The sequence below is a fragment of the Saccopteryx bilineata genome, chromosome 1 (genome assembly GCF_036850765.1).
Source record: "Saccopteryx bilineata isolate mSacBil1 chromosome 1, mSacBil1_pri_phased_curated, whole genome shotgun sequence".
Taxonomy (NCBI): Eukaryota; Metazoa; Chordata; class Mammalia; order Chiroptera; family Emballonuridae; genus Saccopteryx; species Saccopteryx bilineata.
Window position 1 is genome coordinate 327,426,384 of NC_089490.1, and position 14,212 is coordinate 327,440,595.

At 43.0% G+C, this 14,212-nt stretch overlaps 1 protein-coding gene across 1 annotated transcript in view; it reads right to left on the bottom strand.

Annotated features, from left to right (window-relative positions):
• The window catches only part of FAT3 (FAT atypical cadherin 3), a 717,392-nt gene that overhangs the window by 35,723 nt on the left and 667,457 nt on the right, over positions 1-14,212 (bottom strand). Inside the window, exons 21-22 of the mRNA XM_066248474.1 lie at positions 4,475-4,609; positions 2,429-2,586 (exon numbers count right to left, since the gene is read on the bottom strand). Coding sequence (XP_066104571.1) covers positions 2,429-2,586; positions 4,475-4,609 — 293 coding nt within the window. The remainder of the gene's footprint in view (positions 1-2,428; positions 2,587-4,474; positions 4,610-14,212) is intronic.

Sequence of the window (14,212 nt, forward strand, 5' to 3'; positions counted from 1 at the left end):
AGTCAACAGGTTGCCCATGGCCAACAGATGAATGAGCAACTTTACTGCTGCCTAGAGATAGCAGTGCCCCCTGTCCATGAGCATTTCCACTTCTTGGGGTCTCCATGCAATTCTTTAGCTGTGTTCAAGGGGGTGCCCTCCAACCCACTGATTGTCTTAAGCACTTTTTAGAGAATGTGCTCTAACTGGGAAAATATAAACAACCAAGAGTGCAATTTAAACAAAGCATTTCAATGTAGTCATTGAACCAAAGTACAAGCCACACACTGTACCTAAAGCCAATGAAATTAAATCTTGCATGAGGCTGAAAAATGTTAAGCAAACAGATTAAAATCCCTTAAGTGGATATTCCTGGAGACTGCAGGAGAATATCTGCAATAGTTCAGTACAGCTGTGTCCTGCTGTGGGCAAACCCACCATCTGAAAAGCAAACTTGGAGAACAGACAGATTGAGGGTGATTATTCACATCACAAAGGGATTAATGGGAGAGTCCCTTCAAACAGCAACCGTCCCGAGTTTATTAGAATTCCATTTATAGAGATTCAATTTACACAACTTTCAGAAACACGCTTGTTTCATGAAATACAATCCATCTTTGGAGCTAAAGCTGCTTAAAATGTTTAATTATTCTCCTTTTCCATCTCCAGGGACCTGCACATTTTAGACATTTGCCAGTGAAGTGTCAAATGACAAGCTCCACTTTTGGGTCAAGCCTTCCAGGTCCAATGTATTTTTTCTTCTTAAATTTAAAGTGATAGAAAAGGTTTGCTCATGGAAAACAGCGTAAGGATGCTCAGCATCTGCCAGCCTTTCTGAAAGAGGAACGAGGAAGGTCAGCAGCACCTACCTAAGCAGAACCCCTAGGAGCTAGTTCCTCTGACGGGGCAGAGACTTTCCAAGCAGTGAGACCACCCCACCACTCGGCTGTTTAGGAAGTGATCTGACTGAAGGCAGATGATTTGGGGCCATCAAAGAATAAAGACAGGACTTAAGTCTTTGAATTTTTCTTCTCCTACCATGAATATCTGATCTGAATTCATTGTTCTCTAAAACTGCATATCAAGAATGGATCTTTAAAAAACACTGCTTTCCTTTCCAGAGCTGAAATTCCCTTGAGTTGAGTGAGTAAGGATAGTGGGAGATTCCCCACCAAAATAGCCAACATTTAAACTCCAAGTTCCTGATCACTCACTCTTGGCCACCAATTAAAACCTGGCAATACCAAAGGTAGGTAAGTAAAAGTCTATGTGATAGGGAAGCCACTGGCATCCAATTCTCTCCCTCTAGAATTAAAGTCTGGGCTACCTAATTGACTTGGATGTGACCTATGAACGATCAAAGGATAGAAGCTAGAAAGGTCCAGCATGATTCCAGCTTGATGTAGTGATAGAATTCTAAGAAGGAAACACTGTCAGCCATTTTTACTTGGATGGACCTTTCCTGCTGGACAGCTTCTCTATGAACACACTTACAATGGGCGGGTATAGCATCCTGGAAAGAGCAGCATTAGATTAAGCACGTCTCTCTCCTCATTTCTTCTCCTCCCAATGCGGAGGACTGAATCCATCCTGCAATACTCAGAATGTGATTCTTGATAAAAATGGGTTCTAGTGGCCACTCTGAGAGCTGGGAGAGCATGGATGTTGAGTCTGGAGTGAGAGAGACTGGAGTGCAGGTCCAGGCTTTGTCACCTACCAGTGGTACCACCTTAGGTAACTCACTGAACCTCTCTCTGTCTCTGTCTGCTGCTTGGAGCCTTTGTCTGCTCCATCAAGTGGGGAGGATCATGTATACCAAATTTATCTAAATTTTACATTAAAAATCAAATGATGTAAGTAGAGCTTTTAGTATTAATGCTGCTGTCATTTTCATGAAGGCACCAGAAGCTCTGAATGGAATACAAATGCCAGACCTGCTCTCAAGGAAATCTGGCTGCCTTTGGAGGATTTCTCAGGCTGGGAATTATTTAAAAAAACTAGGCTACTTATATCATGATGGGACATATGGAACCTCCTATGCCCCAGATCTCCGACTTCTCCCTGAGCAAGAACAGAAGTTGCTTTTAGAGGTCAGTGGGGCTGCAAGAGTATTCAGCCAATCTTTCTGAAGGACTACCCCTGGCATGGAATTGATTAGGAGATACATTCTAATGAACTGTTGAGTGATTACAGCTCAAAGGAGGCCGGCCCTTGAACCCACTCTAGAGGGAGATGCCCCACTCTGCCAAGAGCCAGTGTGGAAGCTGACTGTACAAAAGGAAACAGGGTGTTGGCACGCTTCCCAGTCAGGCTGCTGCCGCGTCTGCCCTGAAGTCTGCTGCCGGTCTTCTGAATTTAAAAGACAAAATGATTTCAGCCGTCCCTAACCCAAGAGCCAAAATACTACCACGAGAACTGACTGCAGGAAAAGATAACCCATTTTAATTACCTTCAGAATTATGCAAGGATTGGCTCTGGTGTACATGATAATCCCGTTGCTCTGTAGCGTTCGCAGACGGAGAGCGAGTTTAAAGTCCTCTTCTTTGCTATTTTCAGAAAGCCGGTATTTGATGTAACTGTTTCCAGCAAAGCTGAGAGAAGTGTGCCCTGAAAAGACCATAATGACAAGACACATATGCTTTTAACTTCCAGAAATGAGCAGGGACACATGAAATCGCCCAACAGCTACCAAGCAAGTTCATTAAAGACCATGGGAAGTTAATAAAGGCATGGAGGAGAAACCATTTTTGATTAAAAACTGGTTCTCCATTTCAAGTCACTCTGTAATTTCAAAGTGAAAAAAAAAAGATTAACTAGTCAGATGCCAAAAAAAGTCTTAGTTGGCTAATAATGACAAGGGCAACTTGATAAATTTATGAGCTGAATTTTCTTAGTGTCACTAGATTCCCAATTCTGATGTTCTAAAATTAGCTCTATTAATGGATACCCCATCATGCCCACGGCCAGTACTTAGGCACTTAGGAACTTTCAATTCCATGTAACAAAGAAAAGACACAACCATTTTCAAAGAATATCTATATTTCCCACATATCCTAACGCCAAATAGCCGACTTATGACACTTACACTACTGTTAAAATAAAAGGAAACTGATATAAAGGAAGTTCATGTCATGTAAAGTCACAATTCTACCTTCTGACCATTGATTCCAAGGCCCTCCTTCCCAAAATTTTCAGCCCTACTCACATTGCCCAATTCGGAACGCGTCCTCTTTTCTTTATTTTTTTTTAAACTGCCTCCAACTTGATGCTTTAATAAGCAAGGTAACAGTTGAAAAGCTGTCTTGTTGAGTGAAAGGTACAAAGTGTAGAAATATATCAAATGGACAGTAATTACAGATAACCAAGGTTTTCTATATAAAGAAGTAGAAGGGAGATGGGCAGAAAGTGACCTCTGAAGTTAGGAGGCTTGACTTGATTGTCACCCTACATTCCCGCCTGCTATGTGCACAGTGTGTGTGGGGGTGAGGACAGCATAAATATCTTTTAAGTGTAAGCCTTAGATGACTTCAAAAGCAAGTATTTCTGGTGACCCCTTCACTGCACAGGCAGCTCCGTTCTTGAAATCAACTATAAAAGAGCGCTGGCTTCTGTTTTTAAGAACAGTGCTTCCTTTTGCAAAGGCTGAATTTCTATAACCCAAGGCTTAACTAAGTGCCTTGTACACACTAGTCATAATCATTTTTTCTTCCCACTATAATTACTATTATAATCATTATTCAATAAACAACTCTTTGATTCCAAAATTGGTTTCAACGCACCTATATTTTAAATATATCCTCTACCAAAGAGAGGGTTCTATTGATACCAGAAATCAATAATACTCTTTAAAATAAAAGAGTGGTAGAAAACACACAAATCAAATGAAGTATTGAAATTGAATGAAGATCAGAAATGGAGGATCATTTAGATGGAAATAACAAATACTGATTTTTTTCTTTCTTTCTTTAAGACACAGAGGGGAGCACATGCAGTTTGGGGGCATGCAGTTAGTCGGCACTTCCGGTGGAGAGTCTGCTTACTTGGTGCTCTAGGCTGGATGTACCCCATGGACGGTCAGCTGGCCTGGCTCAGCCCTATCTTCTGTTGGTGTCTGGTTTGGGGCTATGGGTGTGTGCAGCCCTCTGGACATCAAAGGCATTGCCACAGATCCTCTGACTCCTCTGTCTAATGAGCAGCCTTCTGTGTTCCCTCATTTTACACCCTCACCATCCATGCAGCATGACTAAAAACACATGTTGTGGTCTCCTCATTATCTCAGGGTCCCCAGTCACTGCAGGGGTCCTCAGCACAGGCTGCAGCTGCAATAAATGCCAAGTACACTTGAGGGTGGATGTTAACCACGGTCCACTCTGACAGATAATGTTGCATGCAGAGAGAAAGGCCTTGTGGAAGGGCTAAGGCAGTGTGATTCACTCAAGGGCAAGTGCTGTAGGAATATGGATTTAGACCTTTGTCGTTCCAGCCCACTCCGCACCTGAGCACTCTCCGAGCTTCCCCGGTGGACACTGGCAGAGGAACGGTCTCCTGCTGGCTTCATAACCAACACACTGCATGTCCCCTGGACACGGCTTCTCCACGCAAGGATCACTGGACCCTGGGCACAGTCCTCCTGCGACAGAGGGGGAACACGCATGATCAGTACAAAGGGAATCACTCTATACTCCAGGAAGCAAAGGAATGGTTCAAGAGCAGGACTCTCTAGGCTCAGAGCTGAGAGACAAGGAGGCTGCCCAGAAGCAGGAGCACCTGAATGGGCTTCCCCTGGTGTGGGTGCCCTGTCCAATGTCCCTGTATCTGCCAAAGGCTCGCTGCCAGACTCAAGCCAGTTCGGTGCAAAGAGTAAATGGGGTTCCTTCTCCGAGGCTAAAAGATGCTAAGGTGGTGACCGGACCAGCTTCAGCAGAAAGAAAATCACACTGCATGGGTTCTGGTAGCAGTTCCTGGAGTGGGGTTCCGGCATACTAGTGGCCAAGTAAGGCCTCACGTGAGTTTAGATTTCTTCTACATCCCTCTCCTGCCCTGGAAAACTAGTGGTAGACATCAGATGTCAGTTATTGTTCTCAGCGGGGGGGTCAGGGGAGGAAACTTTTCTAAAGAAAAGTATAAATTGTGAAAGCACAACTCCCATTGTTTCCTAATCCTTTCTGCTACATGCTATTGTATTGATTAACTGTAAATGTGCCCTACCAGCTATCAAAAATAGTAGAATTATCCTTGGCAAAGGAAGGCTTCCTCTCTGCTGGTGCGATGTTCACAGCACAGTAAGATGAAAGGTTAATGCCCCACAGGGGAAATCCCAGAAAGCAGATTAACTGATTAGGGCAGAATCCGGGACCCAGGTGAGTCATTTCAGAACCGCAGTAAAGGCAAACGCAATTCCACTGAAGGAAGTGCTCTTTTCAAAGGCCTTGGATTCTTCAGATGTAATTAGGCCACTTTCAAGCTGGTGAGGGTTGGAGAGGTGAAATGGCTATAGAAAAGGAGGCATTAAAAATAACCCACAACTAGGTTAGCAGTGGCCTAAAGGAGCGCCCCTCGTCTGTGAGCGGAGAAGAGGCGGATGCCAGCAGCTTCCTTCCTCAGCGCGATGGGGCCCCTCCATCACCACACTCCTTTTCATCCAAGCTCTTCCCTCAGCGTTCAGCATGTTGTCCCACAGTGCCGTTATTTCTTTGTCCAGGAGGAAGCAAAAAAAAATGTAATGCTAACTACATATCAACATTTTCAAAACTGTAATCCTTGAGAGGAGCAATATAAGTAGCACCAGCAAACTCAGAATCCATAAATCCGATTTTCCACTGGTTTAGAGCTCGGCCAAAAATGATACTCTTGGCAACGGTCCAGCTTACAAAGTCTTAGAAGATGAAGGGATTTTTAAACTGAAAATTTAGAATGATCTCTACGAATGGTTCTAAAGAGACATAATTGCTCTGAAATGCATCTTCTTGTTTTTGTTCCGAGAAATCTTTATTCCTGCCACGTATTTATCAATATTTACGGAATGTAAAAAAAAAAAAAAAAAAAAAAAGGCTGTTCAACCACCTTATGATCTGTTTCAAGAGGATTTTGATAACCAGTTTTTAAATAACTTCTGGTGCATTCATTCAAACAAATAATTTTTTGTGGCCAGTGAGCTGATAGGCCTGGATATGTAAAGAGGAAAGGAAGCGATCCTGCCTCTTCCTCTCCCAGGTAACAAGGTGCAAGCACATGGTTACAGCACGACGGGAACCTGCCTTCCCGGAGAGACGTGAGTGCAGTGGAAGTGCCACAGAGAGAAGAGCTGTGTTTCCTGGGAGAATGTCAGGAGCCACACCTAGGAAGGGGCATTTTAAACTTGGGCTTCAGGGATGAGATCCTCTGAGTAACAAGGAACGGTGTTTCGTGGGAGTGAACCAGCCACAGTCAGTGGCTTCACTGCATTCCCGTGTCTCAGTTTACTCGTGGTGAGTTCACAACTCTGCCAGGTGACTCTTGGCTGTATCCATGCGCGGCTTCCTTTCCGTTTCTGACAGCCTCCACACTTCCATGTTGCTCCTAAATGTTGACGAGTTAGTAGGTGCTCAAAAGGTACAAAGAGCCCAGTGCTAACCTCTGCCACATAGAGGTGGCCATGTGCATAAATACATTAAAAAATGCATCTCATGAAAGAGTTGTAACTCTGGATTACTTAGACATCGCCTTCCAATTAGACACAGAAAGAGTAATGTCGGTAGTTAAGAAATCTGTTATGTCCCATGCCATGGGCATACCCCTTTCCATGCCAGCCAAAGGATATCCTCTCTATCAAATTACATCTGTGAGATCTGAGCTATATCTATTACATTCGTAATATTTTTTGCTCTAACTCAATGGCTATGTTGCTAAGAAACTTTACCTGATCAAAAATTCAGTTTAAAAGTCACTGTTTCAAAGGGGAAGAGAGGGCTAGATAATTTCAGACCCATGATAGCAAAGCTATTATCTCCTATAGGAGCAATTTTCAATTTTTTTCATCTCATGGCATGCATAAACTAATTAGTTAAATTCCTTAGTACACCAAAAAATATACTTTTTGCTGATCTGACCAAAAAAGAGGTATAATTTTGATTCGGTCACACTGGAAGGCTGTTGTTGTGTTGGCTGTTGTCATTTCTTTTAATTTGACAATCTAAAGGAAAAGAGGTCAGTGCCCTAACTAAATAGTCAAGTATTGCATATTTTAAAAATTCTGCTACACACCAGTTGAATGAAAATCACTGTCCTATAGGACTATAGTAACATTTTTTTAAAAAAAGTTATAAATGTATAAAATAAAAACTAGACACTTTTTCAGAATGATTATAGCATTTGAGCACTTCTCCCTTTTATTTACGTGCTTGACCTTTTCTTTGACCATCAGTGTAGCCCTGGTAATTAGCACAGGGCTTTCCACTTTATCACCCATGTCTCTTACAATGGGTTAAAGCACAAAGCCACTTAGGCCCATGACTGAAGTTCAAACTCACAGCTCTTTTTCTTCTTTTTTCCTTATGTCAGAACCATAGAACCCATATAATTGAATCCAGTAAATTAATGGGTTACATTAGAGCCAATCCCTATTATGAAAATTCTAGCTGGAGGATATATAAAAATATATGAATAGAAATATTAGGACACATGCATTTGAAAATTAATAATATATTAGATATATAACAATGTGTACCTCTATTTATTCCAGCAATTGACTGTGTTATTTTTCTTTTCTTTCTCTCTTTTTATTTTTTTCAAATAGGATTTTTTAAGGTAAAGGGGGACAGTTCTTGGCAAGGGTTCTGTCTCTTGATGCTTTAAAAATCCCCCAGGCCTCGTCCCCAGTCCCGGCTGAGATGGGAGGAGCCGTGAACATTGGGTCTCCAGCTGCAGCTGTCAATTTGCTCGAGAGTGAACCAGTCCACTCTCGTGTGGTTCAAGGAAGTATGAGGGCAGGTTAGAGCCCGGAGGTCTAACTGCAACAGCCCTCTTAGATGGGGGCAATGTAAGCTGCACATAAAATGCAGTCTATTCCGAGTAGAGCAATACTTCCAGTTACTGAAAAACAGGTTTCCCAAAACTAAAGACTCCCCATAGGCAATGTTGTAGTTCTTCCCTCTCTTTGGACTGTGATAACAAATAAGGTTCTTTCTGAAATACATATGGTCAAGGGACTTGATCTTTCTATGCCAACCCTGAACAATGTCACATGTCCTTCAGCCTCAGATGTGCCAAGGTCTGGTTCCGGGGGATAACAACCATCTTTCTGGTCAAAGACGTAATTCCTTGGCAAACATAAAATCCAATATACTTTTTTCCCCCTCTTATTCTGGTCGTTATTTTCTCTTTTTTTAAACTGAATTTATTGGGGTACAGGTTTCCAGTGTTCAGCTCAATAAAACATCATCTGCACACTGCCTTGTGCTCCCACCACTCCAAGCAAAGCCTCTTTCATTTGCATCTCCACCACTTTTAATTGTTGCTGAGCGAGTAACTTGTTATTTAGAAATCATGTTTATGTCACGTTTTCCAGGAAGTTGTGTCTACCTACCATTGCAAAGAGCCTTACAGACCCTCTCTTTGGTGTCAGAAAGTGCCTCATCAACTTTTGAGTCCCGGGGAAGAGACAACAGTATCAGCTCCTGTTGGCTTCTGAGAGGAAGTTATCTTATTAACTATCATTAAATAATCCAGGTTTAATTAATTTGTGCTCTGATCAGTGACAGCTTGGAGGGTGGGAGATTTACGTGCTCTGCATCTCCAGGCACCCATCAATTTGTTGCCAGAGTGAGCATGAAGGGAGAAGGGTCCCACTTTATCAAACCAACAGACACCAGTTGTTGTATATCAGGGCAGAACAGAAGGAGCAGACATTTTTAGCAACTGTCAGAACATAAAGCAGGCAGAGAGAGCTCTGTTCCCCATTCCCAGGGCCCCTCAGGAAGGCAAGGCAGTGTAATTGAAAATGGTGCTGGGTTGACAAGCAGCAGACCTGGATTTTGGCTCTGACTAGTATTCAATTCATTTACTCTATGACTCTGAACCAGTCACTGGATGTTTTTGAGTCTCAATTAATTTTTCTGAAAAATAAGGATAATGATTCTTTTTTAAATTTATTTTTTATTTTATTTATTTTATTAATTTGAGAGAGAAAGGAAGGAAGGGGGAGAGAGAGAGAGAGAGAGAGAGAGAGAGAGAGAGAGAGAGAAATATAGATCTGTTCCTGTATGTGCTCTGACCAGCAACCTCTGCACTTTGGGACAATGCTCTAACCAGCTGAGCTATCCGGCCAGGGAAGATAATGATTCTTCATAATAGTGGTAAGAATGAAATGTGCTGTTAGTGAAAGTAATTTGCAAAGAAAAAATTACTACAAGGTCCCCAAACTGAGAACACTAGCTTGACTCAGCAACATGGCAGAGAAGCATTATCTTTTTCTTGCTGTCCTTTTTTTTGGGTCCAATTCATGATTTGTATATTGATAGATCATATAAAGTGCTATGTGCATGGGAACACAGAATCAGACCTAGAGCTGTGCATTAATCAGGGTCCCGGGCCACGTGCAGGTGTGGGGGCTTCTTCACCACCTTGTAGGCAGTCTTCCTACAGTCTCTCCATGAGCAGAAACATGTATACATGTAGCCATTCTCCGAAAGGAGGTTTTCCACCTTCTGAAGTTTGGCTCAGAAGGAAATTTAGTTCATTCTCTACCGAGTTAACAACATACAGTTCACTTGAGCAGATGCTTCAGAGCTCTGGAAACTGTAGGGTAATCCTCCAGAGGTTTTAGAAGGTTCTCGCTGCCATAGTTAATGACTCTCCTGTCCATCTCCCCAGCATTCCTGCAGCCCCTTGGATTAAGTCAATGCCTTTAGCTAACACATCAGTATCTAGCTGTGATTATTATTGCTGCCACTCTGAGCTGATTCAACCTCTTGATTTATGTCTCTGCCTCATTATACCCAGAATCCAATAACTAATGGTTAACAATATACTGAGAATCCAATAACTAAATGGTAAACACCTTGAATTCATGTGCTTTGCCAAGATGTCATGTATTGGCTAATGCCACAGAAGTCAGTGATCTTCCCTTTGGGGGAGGGGGAATGTGGGGGGTGAAGGGGGGTATGGGGAGATAAATGGTGATGCAAGGAGACTTGACTTGGGGTGGTGAACACACAGTACAGAGTACAGAGATGTGTTGTAGAATTGTGCACCTGAAACCTGTATAATTTTATTAACCAATGTCACCCCAATAAATTCAATTAAAAAAATCTTTCCTCTTAACCCCCAGCCTGAATGAAATTTTTAAACACCTTCTCCTAAGGTTTCTTGGCTTTAAAATGGTTTCTCGTGGTTCTCCCAGGAACACAGAGTCATCTGTGATGGCATTTTCTTGGCTCAGCCATATTTTCTGAATGATTCTGTGAAAGGCTAAGTGTCGTTTCATTAAAGACAACCTCTCTGGGGCAGTTGTGTGTGATCCGAACACGAGGGAATATGTACATACTAAGAAGCTGGGGTCAACACCAGGGTGGACACCTCCAATCCTCTCCTGGCAATCTGGGACTCATGTGTGCTGGAGATGAGGGCTCTCAGAGACCTATCTGTTATGAATGAAAAATGGAAAACTTCTAGTTTGCAGGAGGTTAAGACTCAGAGACAATACTGAAGGTTATTCAAAACGCTGAGATGGGGACTGTTAGCTCTCCTCCAAGAATTAGCGTTGACAATCCACAGCTCAAGTGCAAAATCAATTTCAGATTTTTCTGCTTTTTTTTTTTTTTGTTTTTTAAATCAAAGCTAACCTTTAAGTGTCTCACTGCCTCAAAGAAGCCTTTGTCATTTTATTTCATTGTGCTTCTTAGAAGCATATTACTATGGCTTCCCATCACACATTCCACTTACTTGTCCTATCGTATTCCTTCCCGCCTGTCCTGACTCCCCACCATCCAGTCTGACTGAGCTCCTTATCGCCTGCTCACTGCAGGTGCATGTCCAGTGAGGATGGGGAACATGTTAGTCTCCCTCACCATTGTATCTCACCAGTACCCTGATCGAAGGAATGAGCAAATGAAAGGATGCCCAGATTCCTGGACCTTTCTCTTTACTGCTCCCTGTGCTTAAACTGCATTCCCTACCTGGCAAAACCCCAACAAGACTAGTTGCATTTCTTCCAATACCTTTTGTAAACTCCCCCAAGTAGGGTGAGGACACCCTCTTTGTGCTGCCCGTGTGCCCACCTACAACTCTTCATAGTGCCTTTTTGTTTATCAGACAGGTTAGGTTCTGAGTGGCTCTAAAGCGATGGTCCCCAACCCCCGGACCGCAGACTGGTACCAGTCCATGGGCCATTTGGTACTGGTCCACAGAGAAAGAAGAAGTAACTTACGTTATTTCTGTTTTATTTATATTTAAGTCTGAACAATGTTTTATTTTTAAAAAATGACCAGATTCCCTCTGTTACATCCATCTAAGACTCACTCTTGACGCTTATCTCGGTCACGTGATGCATTTATCCGTTCCCCCCTAAAGGCTGGTCCATGAAAATATTTTCTGACATTAAACCGGTCCGTGGCCCAAAAAAGGTTGGGACCACTTCTCTAAAGGACGGAGTTGGGTGACATTACAAAGAGGCGGACTTCGGCGCTCTGTATGGGAGAAGGCTGTCTCAGGTCCATTCTGTGAGGTGGTGAGCACCTGGCACTGGTGTTTGGACTCGGGCTGAGTTACTGTGGCAGGAGTATAGGAAACAGGATGCCGAGAGTAGGTGGCAGTTTGCATTCGGTGACTTTCAAGTTCTTTCTAAATCTGTGCAGAGGTAGTAGGGTAGAGTGGTTAAGACTGCCAGGTGGGAAGCCTGGCTTGGCCATTCACTAGCTCTGTGAGCAGGTCAATTGATCTTTCTGAGTCTTAGTTTCCTTAACTTCTGAAGAAAGTTAACGATACATACCCTTTAGAGCTTTTGTAAGGGTGAAATGCAATTCTATATATTTATAAAAACAGGACGGTAACTGGTCATGGCTCAATAAGTGTTAGTTGTCATGCCTGTCTCAGCCTTCATCTGCACTGAATCACACTGCTTCTCATCTCCATTCTTTTGCTCTGCTGCTCCTTGGCCAGGAACCTCCTTCTCCATCACCTGCTTACATCTCGGCATCCTTGCAGATCTAGCTCAGGTGGCATCACCGTCAGTGCTGCACTTCGGGGCTCCTTCTTCCTCCCCGAGCAAACCTTTGTGGCAACGCCATACCCATGGTTGAAGGCGTGACTGCTGCCATGTCACCTCTGCCTGGGACAGTGCTTCACCCAGACACTCCATTCATTTTGTTTAGAGCTCTGGGTTCCATTCTGGGTTCCATATCCGAACTAGGACTTGACAAATGAGGCTTCTACTTCCACTATCAGTCATAAACACATTGGTCTTAAGCTCCGATCGTCTTTCCATTCTTCTGGACAAATGTCTCCTTTTTTATTTATTTCTATATCAGACTTTTGAAAAATCTGTGAACACGTTTCAATACAGACAGTCAGCCCAGCCCCATGGACTGCCCTGTTGTGGTGTCTGCTTCCCCTCAGGGGCCTCAAGGGCCTGTCGTACTGTATTTACTTGTGTTGGAGTCTGGCTTTCTCAGTGTAGTGCCAGTGTTCATTGAACATCTAAAGTTTACCAGGCACAATCTCATGATGTCAGAACTTTGTATCTCTTGAACTTCTGTTCAAATGTGATGCTTGACGGTGGCTGGAATTTAATAAACCTATTTGGCACTAAATTCAAGTTTGCTCTCATGTTTTTCAAACCAACACAGCACTTTGGTTCAAGATGCTAATGGCGTTAATTGAACCCAAAAAAACTGCATGAGAAAAAAGAGTTAGGAGAGGGATAGTGAGGCTAAATCTGTAGAAATATTACTATACAGCCCTTATCATCTTAATTATTCCACCATGTGGTGGGTAAGTCCATTGATCAAATCTGCCAATTTTTCAGGGTAAACCAATACTAGTTGTGTGTGTGTGTGTGTTTTGTGGGGACACATTTAAGGAATTCAATTATGTCTCCTTTCCAATAAATAAGAAGATGTCTAAAATGCCTAATGCTTTCCTTAATAGTTCTTCACTGTATTTTCCTTTAAGAGGACACTTTACAAGTAGTGAGAGAGCTATTACTATTATAACTAAAAGCTTGCCCCTGAACCTGGAGGAAATTTTTCAACTTTACTTGCTATGAGATGTCTCAAAGTTTGATTTTCTGACCACTAGCACCAGAATCATCCAGGCTACATATACAGATCCTAGGCTCCACCAGGCACCTCCAGTTATACCTAAGAGTGGGGCCCAGCCATGGGCATTTCTAGTAAGCCCCATACACACCGCAGTCAAAGACCCTCTGCCACCCTGAGATGTGTTGAGAGTCTGGAGATTAGTCTGCTGGGAAAAATGGGCTTGTTTGAGTATTTCTACAGAGTACACAGCACTGGGGTTATGACTCACATAAAAAATGGAAGAGACTGTTTTTAAGATGCAGATAATAACATAAGGGCCCTAGATGAGCCTTGATCTAATCAGCCATACCACTCTCACCGGCCCTACGGCCCTGGGCAATCCACAGAGCTATCACATTTATAAAGCAAAATTTATATATCACCTGCTGAGACAAGACTGGGCCAGATGACCTTTTGGGGTCCTTTTACTATTAAAATCCAGTCTTCTATTTTATGGCTTAATTAAAGAGTGACTTGAAGGTGAGAGGAGGCTCTGAGGTGGACCAGAGTCTGCACAGAGCTCCCGCTGAGGAAATGTTTGCGTTTCAAACCAATGGCTCCTCATAGGATGTCTGGGGGCCAAATCACAAAACATTCCAGTGCTCTGCATTTCCTGGGAGTGAAAAGGTTTACAGGGACTAGAGGACAGGAGCCCTGGGCAAGGACACCACCTTGAAAAGTACTGCATTTAACATTTGTGTCTCATGCAAAACGCAGAGCAAGGTTCCCCTCTCTCCAGCAAAAGTCAACCTCTAAATCCCTCTTTTAAAGCAATTCTGACACGTCTGCCCTAACCCTGTCTCTTCTTGATGAACTCATACTCATCCCTCAAAGCCCAGTATCTGGGTGACCTCTGGTATACAAATGTCACAGAAAGCTTTCCTCTGGCCACAACAGGGACTCTGTCTTTTCTACTCCCTAGCATTTATTGTAACATTTTTACTGCAAACAGGTACCTG